General features: G+C 42.7%; 1 protein-coding gene across 3 annotated transcripts in view; it reads right to left on the bottom strand.

The window, feature by feature from the left end:
- LOC146611018 (protein bicaudal D homolog 2-like) overlaps window positions 1-21,501 on the bottom strand; it is a 45,741-nt gene that overhangs the window by 6,383 nt on the left and 17,857 nt on the right. For all 3 annotated transcript variants that reach the window (XM_085345686.1, XM_085345684.1, XM_085345683.1), the window contains exons 2-9: window positions 18,977-19,189; window positions 9,180-9,332; window positions 8,124-8,338; window positions 7,795-8,041; window positions 5,792-6,049; window positions 5,447-5,650; window positions 4,770-5,318; window positions 4,142-4,293 (exon numbers count right to left, since the gene is read on the bottom strand). In XM_085345686.1, the coding sequence (XP_085201812.1) occupies window positions 4,142-4,293; window positions 4,770-5,318; window positions 5,447-5,650; window positions 5,792-6,049; window positions 7,795-8,041; window positions 8,124-8,338; window positions 9,180-9,332; window positions 18,977-19,189 (1,991 nt within the window). The remainder of the gene's footprint in view (window positions 1-4,141; window positions 4,294-4,769; window positions 5,319-5,446; window positions 5,651-5,791; window positions 6,050-7,794; window positions 8,042-8,123; window positions 8,339-9,179; window positions 9,333-18,976; window positions 19,190-21,501) is intronic.

The raw sequence follows: 21,501 nt of genomic DNA, 5'->3' as shown, positions 1-21,501 counted from the left end.
CGTCATTTCATAAACTGAAAATTAAACCCATACTTTTTATTTGTATAGCTGCTGCTGCTAGAGGGTATGATTTACATTCATGAACAGGTGAGACATCTGAGAGCAGCTTGCAGCGCCTTGGGATAATATGAATGTATGCACAGTGGCAGTTGAAGACAGATTACATACATAAGGGATGAAATCATTAGCCTACAGGTCAAAGGGAAGATTATTTCTGCATCACCTGAGAAAAAGGCAGGAGGGGAGCGACAGAGGAGAAAAATTAAGACGGGGAAGAGAAGAATGTGGTTTATTGCTCTGAGGTGTAGCTGTTCACACCTGATCTCCAATTTTCCAGTTTGAATGAGACAGCATAACTTCTATGCCTCCCTTGCATCTCCCATCTGTGTGTGAAATAGCACAAGATATGAAGTCTGTCTACTAACGCTCGTCATCACCGGGTGCTGCACTGCGGCATTATCACCTGTCTCCCGCTGTCCTTGCACACGTGTTAGTGTGTGAGTGTCTAAAGCTGGACAAGTATAAAAAGTGGGACACCTGACAGGATTTCAAGGTGGGGGGTCCATATCGCCACTCCCCATCTGCTGCTGTCGTGCTCCTGTTTCCTTTATCCCCTCTCCTGGGTCTTATCATTGCCTTTCAAGCCTCATCACTTCCTTGCTACAGTCTCTCTCTATCTGCCCGAATCAGTCACTTTCTCTCTCATCTTGCTCATCCCTGTTTTCTGTGCTGCTGACAAAGCAAATCGAGTGACATTCTTCAGTAATGACTGACAAACCTATTGGGAGGGAAGGGCTGAATACGTTAGTGAGCAGCACTTAATTGCCCAACCGTACAGCAACAAAGTTCAGACACAATGTAACTGTTGGGCAGCCTCACCTAACTCACTTTCATTTATTTGAAATTAATTATTATTTATTTTTTGTTAACACCCTAGCCTGAAGCTATAGTCTGCAAACTCTTTTCTCTACGAGCCGTAACTGTCATTACCGATCTGTTCTGTTTTAGTCAGTGTTTAGCAACTGAACTGCTGCTGCAGAAGCGATAAATAAATAACATAAAATAAAAAAATTCCATAAAAATAATGCAAAGCAAGCAAATAATCTTTCAGTAGGTGAAGAATTTATCAGCTTTTTCTTTAAAAAAAAACAACAACAAAAAAAAACAAAAACAAGAACGTCTTGAAGGGAGCATCTGCAAACAGGAAGCGCAGATGTTTTTGCTGCGTGTGGTGCTGCACGTGGTGGTGGGCCATGTGAACCCTGGCCTTGCCAGACCACCAAACAAATATAAACCATGGCCCCCTCCTCTTGTGTATGCAGCTTGATTCCCTCTGGGACACACACCCAGACAATAGGGATCAGTGCTACCTCATTAAACCCAGTATGAGATTTGGGAACAACCCGGGAGCAAGAAGCGAGCTGGTGCACCTTCAGACAGTTCAGTCACTCTTGCATAGGGGTGGGGGGCATTTTTCCCGGGAAAAAAAGAGGAGTCTATTCTAAGCAGTGGGTGGATACAATAGGAGTCTTTTTGCCCTGGTGATCGGGAGTTCTAGCACAATAGCCGAAGGGGGCCAGGAGGCGACGGCTGGCCTTTTGAGCATTAGGAATCACAATATTCACACTCTGACAAACAAGCGCATTATCTACATCTCGCTGTAATGATTTACAGTAGCTGCTGACATTTAAAGGCTGTGACTACTAAAACATTCATAACCAATAATTTCCCAATAGGACACAAACACACACATTCAAAACATGGTCAGCTGTGGTCTCGTCTAGAGCTTGATTGGTCATGGTGGTATGGATCTCACACACACACACACACACACACACACACACACACACACACACACACACACACACACACACACACACACACACACACACACACACACACACACGAGGAGGTACTTCTTTAACAAAACAAAGAAAGTTAAAAGGGAAAACAACTAACATAGAACCAACACCAGAATAGCCAGATAACTGAAGGTGTACATTTTACAAGAAAACGTGATTTGTGTAAATGTTCGGACAGTTAATCAGCGAGAGCAGAAGGCACAAGCATGTCGAGGCTTGTCTTAGGAATGTCGGAGGCAGAAGCTTACTGTTAACATGACACCAGATACTGCAGCCAGAGAGGCACACATACAGGAGGGGACAGTGAAGCCCATATACACGCGTGATAAACATTCCTGTGTTGCTTTCGTGAAATAAACTAAATAGAATTACTCCATCCTATTTGCCATTTCTGTTAAAACAAATATTGTTTTGTTAAATTGGTTTTAAAAACAAAAATGTTAATAATAAGTCTGGTGTGTCTTTTAGTCCTATGAGTATATTATGTGCCAATTCCCTGAACAATAAGACCATAAAAAGCCCCACATATTCTTTCACTTCCACTTCATCTCTCTTCCCCTTTTGTCAAAGACTATACATCATTTGAATCCACGAGTACACATCTCAGAAATCCTCCTTTGCAGACTTTGTGTGAGCAGTGATTATCTTGAAAAGTGGAAGAAAAAAAAAAACTATCAAACTAGACTCCTGTAGTGGGTTGTAACTAAAGGCCTGGTCCTTCCTCTCTTTCTTTTCCACATGACAAGAGAACCGGGTGTTTGGCTGTGAGGAAGGATGGAGGGGGAACAGGGGATACAAAGAGGGGGGGAGTGTGGGAAACTTCATTCCGGCGAGTCCCCCTGCCTCTCAAAAGAGTCCCCTGACCTAACTCTGTGTCATATAAGACACAATTTACATACCAATACATGAGTCCCATAAACAGTGAATGTAAATCATACATAGTGGTGTGGTGCTGGAGCAGAAAGCCCAACAACATAGTCGGTGGAGCTGCTCTGGGCATACGGAGGAATAAAAACACATGGACTGAAACAGGAAGTAAACAGGAAGCTGTGATGTGCTCAAAAACATCTTAACCCTCTCCGGCAAAACAAACTCAAAGAAAAAAAACATGCAAATATGATCTTACACTTCAGCTGCTCTCCTCTGACACATGACACAACTATATAATACATCCTGCAGCAATTTAGCTCTGCAGTATATACAAAAAAGCCTGTGGTGACACGCCTATATTTGCAGCCGGATGAGTTTTAGAACTGTTACTAATTGATTGGGCACTGCAGGTATATGGAATTACTTCAGCTACTGCACTTCAGCGATCTGTATTGAATTTCTGCATGGGTAAGACGAGGGGTGCTGAGCTGCCCACACACACTCCCTGCAGCAATTATACTCTTCATTGTAAAAACTCGCCTCTCCCTACCCTTCTCTTTCCCCTCTGCACAGCTTGAACTTTGCTGTGGAATGTAATACAGCTTTAAATGAAGGACAGACTGCCTCAGCATCTCTGCAGTGCTTTCTGGAATATAGCTAATATTTACAGGAAGAGCGGGCATCATTGTTTTAAATGAAATTAGCTATCAAAAAAGCACATCAAAGCACAAAAATATTGTTCACACATGCACATGTGCACACCCAAAAATAAACAAGCAAGCAGCTCATGAGTCCTTAGTGTACTACGTGTTGAGGGGTGAATGTGTAATCCATCCCAATCTGAGGAGGGATTATGCGCAGAACCTTTGACCGGCTTCTCTTTGGAATCAGAAAAGATTAACATGCGTGTTGACCCATCTGACAGACACACACACCAAGTCACCGGTCACAAACAATGGTTATCCACATTAGGCACCTTCTGTTATTTATAGTCTGAATCTGTACAAATAGAAGGGATTTCTGGCTATGAATGAACAACACAATAGTGTACTTAAATATGTCATGTTTCAATATTAAAAATAAAGCCAACATATGGTAAACATGGATTACGTTATGACCATAATCTTATCTTCATGCTACCTGGTTATATTGTGTATGACCTTTGTGTGCTGCATGTGCGGCATTAATAAGAATGACACGTGTCTGTGTTACAGCTGTAGCATAGCAGCACAGTATGGAATTCATGCCACGACTTGCTACTGTCACAACCTCCTCTGGAGATATCAAATAAGTAAAGAATTTACCAGGTTACAATGTTATGTCAGATAAAGACTTTTGTGCTTTTGATGGCAGGATGTAGATAAAACATATTTTCTTGACCATCATGCAGGTGCTGGCACGATTCTTACCGTGTGGCAAACATAGCCCGGAGAGAGGAAAAGGTGGCAGCGTCCTCTTTCAAAGCTTTGAGCTCATTCCTCAGTTTCATCATGGTCTCGGTCACCATTGCCTTTTCATTCTCATACTTGCTCTTCAGGTTGGCCAGAGCCACTTCAGCTGTCTGTGAGTTGGCAGAAAGAACAAAAGGGTCAAAGCACCTGGAAGAAGTTGGGGTATGCTTGCTAATTCTTTTATTATGGCGCATGATTTCAGCTGCTAATGTTCATTTTAAAAACCCTAGCTGTGCGGTTTATGAGTTATTTTCACATCTGTGTTCTAATGCACACTGTGTAGCCACATGCATACTTCAAATGGCTACCAAACAACTGCATACACACTCCGCCTCTGGGTTATGGTTCTTTTTGCTTTGTAAAGCTGTTCTCTGAATCTAACCACACAAATACTCGAGGCAGCTGTCACCATACAGCCGCTCTCTCAACCAGTGTTTGTTATAGATCTAGACTGTAAAGAATTTGCTTCAGCAGCTGAACACACCCAAAATAATTCCCCCTACCTCTATTTCTAACTTTTGTGGACAATGACAAATGTTTGTATTGAGAGTACTTTGTTTACAGACGCTCAAACAGATCAACCTACCTGCTTGTTGGCCTTGAGGACAGTGCGCAGGGTGGCAATCTGTTCCCTCTTGGTGCTGAGCAGGGATTTCAGTTTGAGGATCTCCTCCATGCAGGCTTCCTTGTCCTTGTCGGCCACAGTGCCCAGCTCCAGAGAAGCAACCCTCTGGCGTGACAGCTCGGTGGTGCGGTCCACTGCCAGCTGCAGGTGCTTAATCTGGTCTCTGATGATGGCAACCAGATTGTAGATGTTCATGGGCTCGCGTCGGTGGTCAGACACAGGAGAAGGCAGGGAAGAGATCGGGGAAGGTGCTCCATCGCTCAGGTCGGTCTTACTGGGCTCAGGGAAGAGGCCCTTGGTGAGCAGGATGGGAGAGCGGCGGCCGCGGCCTTCCGGGCTGCTACGACCACCCTTACCCTCTTTGTAGAAGTCGAGCATAACGCGGTTGGGGGTTTCGTTGTTGCACATGCAGACATGGTTGTAGAGGGTGGCCAGTTCTTCACTGAAGGTGACCAGCTCATCCTGTGCCACACTCAGACTACCCTGAGACTCGCCTGCCACGTCACTCAACTGAGAACACACCAAAAAAAAAAACAAAAAACCCTGCATTATTTCACTACAAAAAATGAAAAAGCTTTTTTAAAAATAAGGCATATATAAAAACATCAAAAATAAACATGTCTAGAGAAACACCTCACCTTGCGCAGCTCTTTCTCAAGCTTGGCTTTCTCTTCTCTCTCTGCATGGCTGGTCTTCTCCAGAGTTGTCAGGTTCTCTTTAAGTGTTGTCACATCGGTTGCCAGACGAGTGCGCTCCTCTTCGTAACGTGACTGACAGGCCTGGTATTCTGCTTTCAGGGTCTTCAGTTCCTCCTTCAGCTCTCCTGCCTCTGACACCGCAACCTAGAGAAGCAAGATCACATGCGAGTGTAAATGAAACCCAAATGCACGACATTTTTCGGACTTGACCCTATTTCGTTTTCCTGCAGGTTTCAAATTTAATTTGACATTTTGCGCTGCCTACAACGACCACGTGCCATTTACCTTGTACTTGCACTCCAGGATCTCAGGTCCGTTGATGTCAACCTCATAATAGTCTACATCTTCGTGGCTATCGCGTTCTTTCTCATTATCCAAAGCAGACTGGCGCTCCTTGCTGGCTTGGAGCTTGCGGATGGCATTGAGGTTCTCTGTGAGGCGGTTGACCTTCTCCTGATGCTCTGACAGAGCACCGTTCGCCTGCTCTAGCTGTTTCTGGGAGTCCTGCAGAGTGGACATCAGGTTGACCTTCTCACGCTCCATCTGTGTAGAAATGCAGAGACACAATTAGCAAAAGGACCTCGCCCTGTAACACATGCACTTTTGCAGTTTTTGTTAACTTGCTAATCTGATGAAGGACTCATGTCTTTAAATCATGTTATATATCTGGATTGTCTATCATGTATGTATGAGAGGAATATCGCTCGCTAGGTCTGACATCAGAATCAGGATGACCTTGACAGTCTGCTGGACAGCCTGGGTGTGTCATCTTACACAAAGACGCACACAAAGTTGTGCTTTTGCAAGCACTGAGCTATTTCGGAATCTGCTCTGTAAATAATATTAAAGTATCATGCTCATCTGCATGCATAATTTATTATTTCACAATAGCTCGTGAAGATTCATTTCTAGAAGTGACTGCATGCTTTACCAGATCGGCTTGTTGTGCTCAAGAGCACTCCTTTATTTACATCAGTGGTCACATTAAAAACTTTTATGAGACACCAATGCTTGAAATAGTGTTTATGGGCAGTCAGCATAGCAGTGGCCATCCTTATCCTGCAGAATCTGTCGTAAATGCTGAATTGCCAAGGACTAATAAGTTAACTTCCAATGAGTGGACGTTTGGGATTTATCTCTAAAGGAATAAGAATAGTATGAGTTAAGACACAGGAGCAGCAGAGTTTGACTAAATGAGAAGGAATGTTTTTTGTTTCCTCTGCTCTGATTGCTGCCAGGAATCTGTGGAGTGATGTGTCAGAAGGTCTTAGTGGGCTGAATAATATGTTGTTGGGTCATATCAAACATGGGATTTTGTCACAGTCTGACAGTCTGTCTATTACAATAAACAGCACTGTGGTGGCTTCAAGTTCCCACATTAATCCAGCAACCATATTTATGTTTGATGAAGGGAGAAAAAAAAAAGACTCAGGCATCAAATCTATCCACTATCCACAGGTTGCTAGTATTTTCTGGTAACCATGGTGCCCAATCAGTTGTGGCCTTGGACTCATGGAGTGATGATCAAGCAGATGGCAGGTCCTCCGGTGCCACCACCCGCCGCCTTGGGGTCACACGGAGCAGGATATGTGTGCGCGTCTCCCTGGATTAACTTTGCTGTAAGGAGATTTAGATCCCTGCAGCAGACTGGGGCACGATACAACGCTCCGCTGTAAGATCACCTTCCGTTCAACCAAATATACACTGAGATTTCAGGTCAGCTACACCCAGTTAACACTGAAGGAGTCCATCCCCACAGCCCTCCAATAAATTCTAGTGTAAATGTGACAATTTTTAACTTGTAACTTGTAAAAATGTAAAACCATTTAAAGATGTTTATGAGTGTTTGGGAATTAATTGCATTTTATACAGACATATTCAACTTTTGCTATTTTGCCAACAAACATAAATAGAGTGAACAAAATAGGATTATTTGTAAAAAAAACAAACAAAAACAAAACAACCCAATCAAACTGAATTTCAAAAGTTGAACATTATAACTTCCAGTATTGCTGAACTATCAGATTACTTTGATCTAAGTGATGCTAATAAACTGGCAACTGTGAACAGTCATAGTTCAAAGTCTAAAAAAACACTTACATGAGCCACTAAACAGGAATTGCATGTCTTTCGTTCTAGCGTTTCCTGGTAATAATTCAGTGTGTAACAGCATAAAAATGATTCACACCCAATAAGAGAAATAAGCTGAGAAAGCATTGCTATGAAAACAGACCACCGTATATTGTATCGTGAGCAGAAAACACAAGCTCTCATGCAAAAACACAAACCTGCATCAGCTGCTGTTTGAGCTTCTGGATCTCTGAGATGTTAAGTTCGCTGAGCAGGTCATCAACAAGGCTGGGAACAGGACGGAAAAGCTCTTCTTTCTTAGGCATGGGGATCCGGTTGTCGTCAGTGATGGCATTGGCCAGTTTGATGAAGCCATTCTCATATCCGTGGAGAGCCTCGTCGTTGTTAGGTTCAGTTGCAGCATCGTCGCTGAACTTGAGACCATCCAGAGAAATGCTGAGAGGACTGAAGAAACAATGTGGAAACTGTATGTTATTAAGAGCTTCTCTTGTGAAGTGTATGAGAACCTGGTTTCTGTTCCATTTACCTGTTGTACAGAGTGTCACCAATGTTCATGTAGTGGGAAAGCTCTTTCCGCAGGGACGCCTTCAGCTCACGCTCCGTCTTGATGGTCTCCAGAGCCTCACTCAGTTGACGTTCAGCAATCTCCTTTAGACGGATGGCATCCTCTAGCTGGCTGTTAAGGAACTGAGTGTCCTCCTCTAGGCGACGGATCTCATGCTTCAAACCCTCAAACTCCACCTGGGAGGACAGGAAACCACTATCACGAGTTTCAGAATCACAGAATGCATATTAGCAGCTCCAATTAAAATGAGCCATTAAGCTGTAAAATTGCTCAAGATAATGTTAGGTAAGAACACATCCATCTGATTCTCCTTTTAATTTAGATTTTAAAGGGAATTTGATTTGGGAATCCTTTTCATTCCCTAAACAGCAGTAATATCTGTATAATTCATGCCATGTCTAATGAATATATAACACTATCCAAGGGGTTAAGAAGAGGATCAAGAGCTCAGGCATAAACAGCATCATCAAGTGGAAATATCCATGCTGTAAATATAGCTGCGCTTTATGTAAAAAGAGGATTTTTTTTTTAGCTTTCATGGCATTTGAATAAACCCAGGAAGTGTTTTGTACCATGATAGACTCTCTGATATAGCTGCTGAGTCTTTCAAATGCTCCCACAGCAAGACATTATGGGAAAACAAGAAGAAGCTGAGGATGATTTTAATATCACACTTAAATCTGAATGTTAAAGCGCAAAGTTTTTGAGCTTGTATGTAAGAGGGCTACTAAAATCCAGCATACAGTTAATGTATGTTGACAAAGTAGGTGGTATGCCTGAAGCCACCAGTGTAATTAAGGCTAATCTTTTAAAGCATCTGCAATATAATGGAAAAATATTTTTAGTTCATTTAAATATGCCAAAGAGTGAGCTTCATGATAGCAGTGAAGGCACATTTAGTTTATTTTTGCTCTCATACCCATCCCTTTTCATTTTGCTAATATAATTCCACCTGTAACACAATTTAAATGATACATGCTTGTGACATGAACAGCTGCAGTGTTGCTCTCTTCTCACCTGACTTTGCTTGAGCATGGAGACCTGCTTCTGCAGTGAGATGTTCTCTTCCTCCAGTTCGGTGTAATCCTGCAGCAGACGAGACTCCCTGAACTTGTACTCCTTGATGTCATCGCGCAGCTGATTCCTCTGGAGCTCCACCATCTGGCTGCTCTGTAAAGCCAGAGGAGATAGGCAGAGAGAGAAGAAGAAGAGCTGTCAATGACCACTATTTCAATCTTCTTGGGCCAAGTGTGAGAGATGCCAAGTGACTGGATATTGTTGCTTTAGTTTAACCTTTTGTGTCACGTGGGCTCTTTAACACTTTAAGAGCGCCCATCTGGTCAAACTGTGTGTGTGTGTGTGTGTGTGTGTGTGTGTGTGTGTGTGTGTGTGTGTGTGTGTGTGTGTGTGTGTGTGTGTGTGCGCGCGCGCGCGCGTCTCTTTGTCTTCGAGAGGGAGGTGCCAGGTGTCTATCTGGGCAGCGGGCCACAAGTGTGCTTGCCTGCCAGTTCTGATGGCACCAAAGAGACTGAAGCCTACTTATCTCTCCTGGTGACAGCCTTTCAGTGGATAGAAAGCTCTGTAGTGGTCTAATTTTCTAAAGAGGAGTCTCATTAGGGTTGATTCCCTGTACGGAACTACAGAAGGACCATTTCCAGAACAAGAAATGGCAATGGTTATCTACATTTCATTGCAAAATTGTCTGATATACTGATATATGCTAAGTTGTGTCCCAGTAAAGCAAAATGCTGGTACAAAAGAAAAAAGAATAAACATGCAAAGAGTCATTATGTCAATAGTGTGATTGCTTAGCAATTATTGCATGATAGCATGATGTTTTCCAAATGCAGTTTGAGCCCTCTTTCTGTGTAGAAAAGGCACCATTAATTATATAAAGGGTTAGAGAGGTAAACGGCATGTCCTTCCCCCACGCCAACAAACTAAAAGCCATAAGGATCCGGTCAGCCCTGCTGAGCCACCCATGTCCTTACTAGCTTGTCTAATGCTTTTTTATTATTGCTGCTGATTCATTCCAAAGCACAAGTAACCTGGACTTAGGTGAGAAACATCACAGTTCTCAGGTGAAGTAAGTGGACACTCGCTAACAGCTGTTGGGCGCTGTGCCTTTTCAACTAAGTGAGCATGTATGCAAGTACTGGGTGGCAAAGGTTCAATCCACACACACCTGAACAGGAGAAGAATCTGCGTATATTTACATTTGTTTCTCAGAAAGACAAGAATAGCAGCCTCTACGTTTTGGATTTGCATGTGTGTTTGCGTGCTGGTATATATGTAATGCGTGTCCTTCCCTTGGCAGCGATAACCTAACAACAGAGGGACAATTAGCCTCCCAATCCCTAGCCAGGTGGCCCCTTCCTCTCATGCAGTCGTCATGTGTCCAAATCACAATCCTTGCTCTCAGATCCTTTCAGGATAAAAGGAGTCACTCCTGGGAGGTTTTCTATTTGCAGAATTTCTCATATCGGCATCATGTCAAAACTGAATTCACATCAGTGAGATTTGTAATGGAAGCAGAGTGAGGTAATAACACCTTTTAGTCCAATATGCACAGAAACCTTCAGAGAGAAATGACCTACAGGAGTCACACATCACTCATAACTGAGTACAATATCTTTATTACATAATGAAACTGTTTTAAAAGTAAACAATAATTCATCCTTCTAAAAAAAAAAAAAAAAAAAAAAAAAACCTATCTCAATATTATGTCTCAGGAGACTATTTCTTGTGACTCTTTTTGGAAATAGAATTTACTTGCTTACTAAAAAAAAAAATAACAAAGAAGTTACTAAATCCCCAATGATGACGAGTACACACACCCTGTCCTCTGTCTCTGTAATAATTAATCACTTTTTGCAGACCTGGGCTAAAGCTGACGTTCGAAGGTGCATTAAAATTCAACAGGGTTTTGGGCATGTCTAATGAGTGTGGGTGTTTGCTGTGCAAAAGCCCTGATGTCGGTGCATTGCTAAATAATGCATGAGCTCTGTCCTACCACTAAGCTTCTGCAGAGTGGTTCTGACTTCTGAACGAGAGCTAAATTAAAGCAAAAATAAAAAGAGCTTTGGAGAAATTCAAAATAATATTAGATTAAAAGATTCGAGTGTTTCATTAAGGCTCAGACGAGCTGTGTCAGCTGGCTTTCAGGTCACTTTCTTGTCAGGGTTATGTGCCTCAGCTGGAGGGTCAGTGCTGTTTGGTCCAAATGAATACAAGCTGCCGCTGAACCTGATTAAGATCCCACTCCATTCTGATTTAAATGCATGGCAGGGTCTTAACCTTTCACCTTGCTTCTACATCCTCTGCTACACTGAGCCCCCCAAAGACTGAGAACAGGGCAACAGCCTGGCTGTGTGACAGAAAATGTAAGTAAAGGCTGTGGTGGCCACATGTGTTCCTGCTACAAAGAACAAATAACATTTAACTGGGAGAGAGAAATGAGGCTCCCCGGGGGATGTTTTTGATAATTCACAATAATGTGGGTGTGTGTGGCTGTGAGGTGCGACATTGTGAAGGCAATTTGTGGTGCCGCCAAAGGAGAGCGGTGACAAGGCGCCGCGATCACAGGCTTAAGTGTGGTTTGTAACTGTTGTCACTACAGGTGACGTCTGGACAGCTGCCTTAAACAACAGCCGCGTACGCCCCCCCAAACACACACACACACAGAGACAAATGTGCCACTTTATGCAAAGTGGGTGGCAGCAAAAACACCAGGTTGTTCAGCCACGCTGCATCATTATAGCAAAGGCACGATATATTAGATATTTAAAACAGAGATGGGGTAGTGTGTGCATGTGCACAGACTACACACAGCAGAGTTGTGAACATTCAAGGTCATACAGTCAGGAGCGAGAGAGAGAGACACAGAGACGTAGAGCATCTTCCAGCTAGACAGTCTAAACTCTCTCCATTTCAAATCTCGAGCTTTCTTGTCACCAGTAAACTGCTTTTGACAGCATAGAAAGGCTGAGCCCACTTAAATCTCCCAGAGCTCGGAGCAATTTCCAAATGTGTTTTAGCCACTCTAACCTCTATTTATATGAGAAATGGTTCCATCAGCCAGTAAGCCACAGACGCAAAGTTTCCAGATTAACACAAGTGTAGATTAGGAATGTTTTAATGCTTTGTTAAAGGCCCTGCTGTGTTCTTAATAACACCAGAGAATCCAGCTTGCATTTCTGAAAAACAAAATCCATTTTTACTAGTCTCTTACCCGGGGTTTGCTTCCCTGAAAGCGTTGCCTAGACTCCCAGATGTCACAGAGCTGTATTATTTATATTACAGCACAAGCAGGCCTACTATGAATATATTTTTATCCTCTTTCTGCTCCTTCTCTTAACACACTCACTCCACTGACCTCAATTTCACTCTATATCCTCACTTTGCACATATTCATTTTTTCCCCCACAAACATACACAAAGTGCAGAGAAGCTCCCAGATGACCTGAAGCAAAGTGCACATCAGCTTAATAATATTTTATTTTTTTTACCCCCTTTCTCAGCTTCTTTTTCTGACACCACTGATCTGCATTTTGCACTAAAACTGCTGCTTTCATTTTCCAACCCTCACCTCTGCTCTTGCATCCCAGAACGCTGTAAGAGGCAGTGTGATAAACTTTAGCCCTATCATATCTTTCTATCAGATAAAACCAAGATCGGACAAGTTCAGTGATTATAAAAAGAAAATAATAAAAACTTTAAATGCCCTGCAGTCTCTAAAGTAACTCAAGGTCACGTCAGCTCATGTTTAGTCTAACTAAACTTGCAGCCAAAGCCATCTCTTAAGAAGAGACGAAGAATAAATCACAGATGAACTCAACCCCCCCAGTATAACTTCAAACACAGCAAAGGAAAAATAAAGCCTAAGGGCATCCTACTGCTGTCGACACCAAGAATGTGGGTGAAAGTAAAACTGCTTTTTTCCGCCTACAGGGAGGAGGTGGATCGTCTGGCTGAGTGGTGCGACAGAAACAACCTGCTGCTTAACACCGAGAAGACCAAGGAGCTCATCGTGGACTACAGGAGGAATGCTGACCCACATCCACCCATCCACATTAAGGGGACGGCTGTGGAGCGTGTGAGCAGCTTCAAGTTCCTGGGAGTCCACATCTCCGAGGATCTCACCTGGACGACCAACTGCTCCAAGCTGGTCAAGAAGGCTCACCAGCGCCTCTTCTTCTTGAGGACTCTGAGGAAGAACCACCTGTCCTCAGACATCCTGGTGAACTTCTATCGCTGCACCATCGAGAGCATCCTGACCAACTGTATAACAGTCTGGTACGGGAACTGCTCTGCCTCGGACCGGAAGGCGTTGCAGAGGGTCGTGAAAACTGCCCAGCGCATCGCCGGAGCACCACTTCCTGCCATAAAAGACATCTACAGGAAGCGGTGTCTGAAAAGGGCTGGGAAAATCATCAAAGACCCCAGTCACCCATCACATGGACTCTTCACCCTCCTGCCCTCTGGGAGGCGCCACAGGAGCCTCCGGACTAAGACCACCAGGTACCGGAACAGCTTCTTCCCCACAGCTGTCAGACTCCTGAACTCTGCCTCCTGACATCTGACCCACGTTAAACTCATGGACTGAACATACACACACCCACAATGGACAACTGTACCCTCAAACACAATAATAACATGGACTGAACCACCACTCACAACCACTAGCACTTTATATAGCCTCTGTAGAAACTATCTACACCCTCACTTATCTTAACTGCACTACTGTATAGCTCTGTGTAAATAATCATTCTGTACATTCGATAATCTTTAATCCTACAACTGTTTACAACTTGCATAGTTCCCATTTCTGTATAGCTGTATATCCCAGATTCTGTAAAGTTATTTATTTCATATTCTGTATAGTTTTTCATATTTATATTCATATCCTGTACATAGCTTGTACTCACTACAGCCTGTACATACTTATAGTTATAGAATATTCACAACATACTTCATACCGTGTACATTATAACATACCATAATAGACCCATTTCTGTAATATACTCACATATCTATATTATTGCTAATATATATTGTAATATATCTATATCACTAAAGCACTTCTGGATGGATGCAAACTGCATTTCGTTGCCCTGTACCTGTGCATGTGCAATGACAATAAAGTTGAATTCTATTCTATTCTATTCTATTTTATCCTCCTTCCTGCTGCAACCAATTGTCATTCTCTTCATCTTACCCAGACTCCACTAGGGAGCAAAAACACAGCCAAGGTCACACTTTTCACTCAGACTGTGAAAAGCTAAAATGTGAATGGAACCTGGTGAATGAGTGGCTGGTGGTACTTAGCACAATGCGACACTGTGGAAAAGCCCACAGGGTGTACAGTGAATTAGTGTTTTTGAGGTCATTTGGATGAGAGTGCAGAAGAGTGAACAAATGTGTTTACACCCATTAGTTTAAGTGAACGTGTAGGCCAATGGGTTTGTTGTTGATTTATTAACATCCATTAATCTACCATGAAAACCCTGATTGGTGCTTGGAATTAAACCTTAAATGAAGAATGCATGTTCAAAGCTTTATGTCATAACTTGACTAAAAAAAATTCAGGCAAATTTATCTGCCATTTTTTGTCATAATCTTACTTGCCAACAAAATGTGAAGGTACCCAGATGCATCAGATGCTCCCTCAGAAAGCCTGAGTCTAGAAGAGAAGCAGCTAGCTAAAGTGATAATGTTGTTTCTCTAATTAACCCACATAATATCTGGAGGGTTTGACTAGGATGTAGATCACTTGTGACAGCAGTAGTAACCATGGCTTGTGTAAAAAGATCAAGGTCAATCTGGCTTGTATCTGTCTTTGGTGTTTTCACACCTCTTCTACTACTGATTATTTTCTGAGAACTCATTTTTTAAACCTTTTCCTAGCATATAGCCTCCCTATCTTGTCAGTACAGCAGGACAAGAGTCGATCTGTCTTGGCATTAATGTAAGAAGAAAAAATAGGGCAGTCAACACCAACACCGCAGAGCCCTCTTTGAGTCCTATTCCATTAACCTCATGTCAGATGATAATGGCGAACAAAGAGCATCCCCTCTTGGATCGCTATACCACTCAACTCTGATCTTACAATAATCAACGTAAAACTGCAGCACAGCTGTAACATCCTGCATCAAAGGCTCCGTTCTACTATTGCACCACTGAAAAGCATGCATTTTATTTTCTATTTGTTTTAGCAGAGATCTTCAACCGACTGTTCAATCTCATCTCATCAGTGCAGACACCTCCCTTTTCTTAATTCCCCACTACTCGGTCAGGTGTTTAATCCAGATAGTTAAACAGCACTTAAATTAAGGGGTGGGAGGTAGGCCGATGCTTGATGTCATTTACTGTGCCAATGAAGTGGAAAAACCAGTCATGTTTAACGTTTGAATGGCTTCCACATTATGGTAACAGATAAAACAGCACAACACCCAACTTATGAGTGAGAGAGAGATGGTTCAAGCATGTGAAATATCAAAGGACAACAATAGACCTGAAGTGAAAGCACAAGCAAGTGTGTCAACACAACATCCTGACTCATGCAAAAGAAACTGTGTACTATAAGCAATCACTGAAAGCACAATTATGCTGTGCTGGAAACACTCTACAAGACAAAAGAGCGAATAGAGTGAATTACACTGGTAACATTTTCACCCTTTTTTCTTCATCTTTGCTTGATAATTTCCTGAAAGGCATGCAACGGAGGTTCCCATTCTGTGAGGCATCGTCGGAGGCACATTCCTCTCATGACACGAGATTGAATTTAATGAAGTCATGCCTATTAGAGTGCGCCTCCCCACAATGGTACTGGCTCTTTGTGTGGATATAATCCTGTAGACTGCAGTGTAGCACTGAAATGTGTCTTATCAGTGCTTTGGGCTAACATTTGAGTCTTTGGCACGGAAGAGTGCCTGGTAGGCTTAAATGTGTGGCATGTAAACGGGCTGAAAACCAGCAACTAAAATGGCTATAAATGAACTGTTCTACAGAGAGGCAAAATCCATTTATAATGAGTGATGCTTCCACATTCATGTACTGTGATGCTTTTCTTATAGTTGAAATTGTGATTCTCATGCATTTTGTAATTCTTTAAGTGATCTTAATTCCACTCCAAATAAAACAGCTCTTCAGAGGAACCTTGTAGAATTGCAGGACTAAAAAAATAAAAGAAAATACATAAACTTCACTTTAAAACAAACACAAAGGCCTACAACCCAACTGTCAGCTGCATTCCATGAAAAAAAGAAAGAAAAATTGAGTCATTCAGTCACACTCCTTTCTCAATTTGATTAGCCATGCAGTCTGGGAAAAGCAGGACAGTCCTCAATTTTCCTTGGATTTAGTCCCATTAAGCGTCTCTCGTTCTCTAACGGATTTTAGGCCCCCTTGTCTTTCTCTCATACCATTCTTATCATCTCCAAGGGCTCTCCTCCTCCTCTCCCAGCCTACGCTTTGGGGCTAATTTGAAATCCAAGAGACAAAGGCCTCTTTCAGTCATGTCAGTCCACTCACAATGCCAGCCTCAGTGCCCAGGCTGCCTCTATTTGCCTGCCAGACACACTCCTAGCACCCACCAACGTACAGTTGGAAGGGCATCATTATCTCCCATACATGGTGTGATTTACACTCTAGACCCTTTTATCCAACCAATTAGAACTGTCCGGGGCCCATTGCTATGCAACAGAGTGTTTATAAAGGGAATGGCACCTGCAGAAAGGCCAAGGAGACCACCAGTGCAACACCAGTTACAGCTGTACATGCGACATGCAGCAAAGGCTGTATTTGCTTTTCTCTCAAAGATTCAACTAAAGATTTAAGAGGCATGTTATCAGTAATTATGTTTAAGCTGGAAACTGATGAATGAATGGAAGCTGGTGCAAGGTTTTATAAAGGGGAACTCCTCCTCTGTTACAAAAACATTTCTAGTGGGGCACATCTGTCTTCAATAACGTTCGAATTATACCAGTGTAGATGCAGAGCTGAGCAGCAGCTGACCTAATTATAGTGGAATTTAGAGCTTTCTGGAACTTAAGTCGTTGTGCGGGACATGCCATTTTTAAGTCTTTCACTAATCTGAGGAAGAAACACTGCTGACATCTGTGTCAAGCAGATGTCTACCAAAGTCTTGGGACTCAGGAGGGGAGTCCTTCACCCTCCCAATTACCAACTTGACCTGCAAAACAGCAGACTCAGCTAAATCTGCTGTGCACAAACACAACAAGATTAGGTGCCATTAGCTATCAGAACAGACAGAAACAAAACCAGACACCCTTAATATCACACTGCAGAATATAGGCCTATTGTTGAGTGTTGAACAGCGCTGGAGTGGAGATATATGTATGGAACGGGTATAGCAACACTAATCTTTCATACATCTATCGATCCACCTCCTGAATCCTATCCCAAGGTGTCATTTGGGTGAGTGGGATAGAACCAGCGATAGAGCTAACACTGATCTTTTAACTTTCAAAATGAAAAGTATTTTTGGAACCAATGCACTCCGAATAAATTAGAGTGTGCAGAAAGTGCTCTCTGACATGTGAAGCACCCAACCTAGAGCTGTGAGTGCAAATAAATTCCCCTTTCAAATCAGCATGCAATTAGCATTAGCATTACTCCGCTTCTTTCTTTGACACGAAGCCAAACTCTTCAAACAACTTGTGACTTAAGATTCCCTCTTTAGTATTCCTGCCTTGATTTGCCCGTCAAGGGAGCGAGGAGCTCGAATGGTGAAAGCTTCCCCCTGCCTTCCTGCCAGCCTCTGTTACTGTTTTTTTACTTTTATGTCTCCCGTCTTTGTGTCAAAAGTCCTTCCCTAAAGCGCAGCATGATTTAAATATATAGTCCACTCTTGTAATTTTAACCTCCTCACCAACTGAGTCACACAACATTGGACATACATGACCATTGGCAAATAACATGAGCTACATACACTATGTGCTGTGCAATTATCTCTTCTAATGAGGGCAAATTAGCAGTGAGTATATGTAAATTGAAACAGTAAAAGTGGGAGACATTGTCCAAATTGGGACACATACAAAGGTTTCCATAATTATATGTATGATAAAGTACAGGAATGTCCAAAGGGTGTGCTCAGTTTTGAGAAACAACTTCCTTGGTTATCAGAAAAGGGCTTGTCTAAGGTGGGGTTTTTATAACGAGTGATGTTTCTAATGAGTTAAGGCAGCAGTCCAAATAACTATGCTGTGTTACAAAATCCTTTTGTAACACAGCATATTTCCCATGGTCTCAGTATTTTCCTGTAAAAAAACAACTCCACCCTGGACTGCATTAGGTGCAAAGGACAACACATTAGGCTTAAAGGCAAGGTGTTTCTAGTCATTAGAGAACGTTTAATCTTGTCTTGGCATGTCAAAAAGCAGACTCTGCAATTACACCCTGCATAACAGAGGATTGGACAGCAATGTCAATCAAATAAAGGTACTGTAGGTGTACATCACAAGTCTCAACAACCAACTGAAACTAATGCAAAAATGAAAAGCACAATGATTACTCTGGAGAAAAATAATACCAGGATAGGGATAAATAAGAATATCTGTTTGTTTTCTGCAGCTTTTGCAGAAAGATAAAATGCATCAGGTGATAAATGATCAACAGACACCCTCAATGTTCTAAATAGCTGTTCTAAAAAGCAGGTTAGAGCAATACTGTTTCTGCAAGTTACTGCAATACTGAAGTGACGATTAGGGACATCTGATCAAACAACAAATCAATTTCAAAATTATTTAGAAAATAGAAACAGAACAGTGGTGGGATTTTGGTTCTCCCTTTACCTCTCTCAAATCTTGACTGATGGCATTAAGGCGTTCGTTCTCAGACTGGGTGTTGGTGAGGATGTTGCGTGTCTGCCGGAGCTCGTTCTGCAGTTCCAGGACTCTCTGCTCATAGTAGGCTTCCTTACAGGCCGACTCCTGGATGAGAGACTCTTCTCGGCTCTCTCCATCTGCCGCCACCTTCCTGTGGTTGGAGTAGGCTTGTCCAAAGGCCTGGAGATACAGTGAAAGAGGAGAGAGTTGCTGGTTTAAACTATAGTGTCATGGGGTTGTTAAGAATATTTAGAGATTTGTGTATGAAGCATCACTTGCCATTTTCATTTTCATCTATCAGGTTTGTGACTGACATAAGTTTATTTGTGATTCAACCTCTCCAGAGCGACAATGATCTCTTCTACTGTGGTTTAGCTGAGGCTCAAAAACCTCCCCAAAAATACTGCAGTTGCTCTGTAGAGATAATCAGTCAGGCTCCATCTGGGCTGCGTGATCCTGTCTTCCCCCCATTTCCTCCCCCTCTCTCCTCTGTTAGCTGCAGGATATTGGCCTGCATGTACTCTGCAGTGACTCCACAGATGGAAAAACCAAACAGGAAAAGTAGAGCAAATGCACTAGTGTCTGGGTGATCACGAGATCCTGTATTCTAATGCTCTTAATACCTTAGGAGATCATAACAGAGTAAAGAAAGGTCAACAGATATTATTTGATTTTGCAGACTGCATGAAAGGGATGAACTTATGAAGATTAAACAACTATGGAGAACTTACGAGCTAAAGCCTCTACATTCTATCAGAGGCAGTCTGCTTAAAGGTTGTGAATAGCAGTTTGTGCAATATGAAACAGACTGCTTCATTAATATAAGTGCTATATTGTCCCTAATTTGCTATAACCTCCAAGGTAGAAGCCACAAACACATAGTGACACGGCGACCTTTACTGCAGCAGAATCTCGGTTAGGCTACACTTTCACTTCTCAAAATAATCACCTCATGATTACAGATTTCATTTTCAATCCTGTACCCGCTGGTGATCGGATGGGCATTCTGATTCTCATCTTGCCTCACAGCTCGAGTGCAGGCGGTAATCTGAAATCACCTGAGGCACTGAATCTGACCTTGTTTGCAGCTGCAGCGCACTCTCTCCTCTCTCTGACTGCCTATACTGCACGTGACTAGCTGCTGCAGGATTTTCTCTGTGTGACTGTGTATCGTATTAATCCTAGTAATTCCTTTAGATAGAGGCAAATCAGGAAATTTGTATTAGTCAAACTGACCTACTTCCAGGATTTAAGAGGTATATGTGACTGAAAAACTAGTTTAACACTTAGACCCCCGGAGAGCAGTCATTTTGGTTTTCTACCTTAGACCCCCGCGGAGTCATCATTTTGCGTTTCTACCTTTAAAAGCCGGAGAGCAGTCAGTCAAATGCTGGAGTCATTCATATGTATATTAGGTCGTTACCTAGGAATTCTGGAGGGAGGGGAGTGGGGGTGAGTGATTGAGGGGGTGGGGGAGTGGAGTGTTTCAGTTTGCCATCTTAGGGAGAAATCAACACATGTCCTTTGTATGTCCTTTGTTGCTGACATTTATTGATGAAAACAGTACAAAAAACCAACCATTTGTACACATATTTACAAATAATGATAAAAAGTGAGTGAGTACATTTCAACATTTTCAGCAATCACTCACAATCCTGGCACTGCCACGGTATCTGTCGTCTGCATTTACCACATGTGTACCTGTAGCAGTGAACACATCGCACAGTGGCCTGATTTTTTTTGCATCTGTGTTTGACCTGACACGTGGCCCTTTTTCCAGGGCTCGGTGTGGAGGGTTGTGTCCGAAGCAACTGATCTTTTCTTGCCTTCTTCGCAGCTACATGAGAGCGAGCCAACTCCCTTGCAAGCTCCACCAGGAAGTCCACCCGTCTTTCCTTCGTCCCGGTGCATGCTTGATACAGCACATGTGCATTCAGTGCTGCCATGTCAATCATGTTATAAAACACGGCGACTGGCCAGCGCCGTGTTCCTTTGCGGACAGTGTACTCCCGAACCATCTGGTCCATCACATCCACGCCACACTTTGTTTTGTTGTAAAGGGTGACAGTGTTTGGCTTCCTTTTGGTAGTGTTATCAGTCTGAACCACGCTGTGCATGCTGCTAAGAATATAGACTGTCTTCTTCCGTTTGGCCGCATACGCCGTCAGCGTGGCAGCAGAGGTTGAAAACACCTAAAAAATAAGATAAATTGTTATTTCCATAGCCCTTTTACACACAATGAAACACATAAACATAGAACCACAAAAGACCTGCAACATACCTGAGTGGTGAATTCATTGCGATCTGTCTGTCTAGTGGATTGAGGAATTTCCCTGCGAATCTTGTTGACTGTGCCGAGGATGGTGGTTTTCCGTCCAAGAAGTTTTTGCGCAAGTGAAAGCGATGTGAAGAAATTGTCCGTGGTAACATTTCTGCCCTTGTCTAGGAATGGTTCCATCAGCCTCATTACTACATTTTCAGAAAGTCTCTCC

This window comes from Diplotaxodon limnothrissa, linkage group LG20, assembly GCF_057381915.1.
Source record: "Diplotaxodon limnothrissa isolate DT_005_m linkage group LG20, D_limnothrissa_male_GT1.1, whole genome shotgun sequence".
NCBI lineage: Eukaryota > Metazoa > Chordata > Actinopteri > Cichliformes > Cichlidae > Diplotaxodon > Diplotaxodon limnothrissa.
Note: the sequence above shows the minus strand (reverse complement) of the source record. Positions and strands in the feature narration are given on the sequence as shown.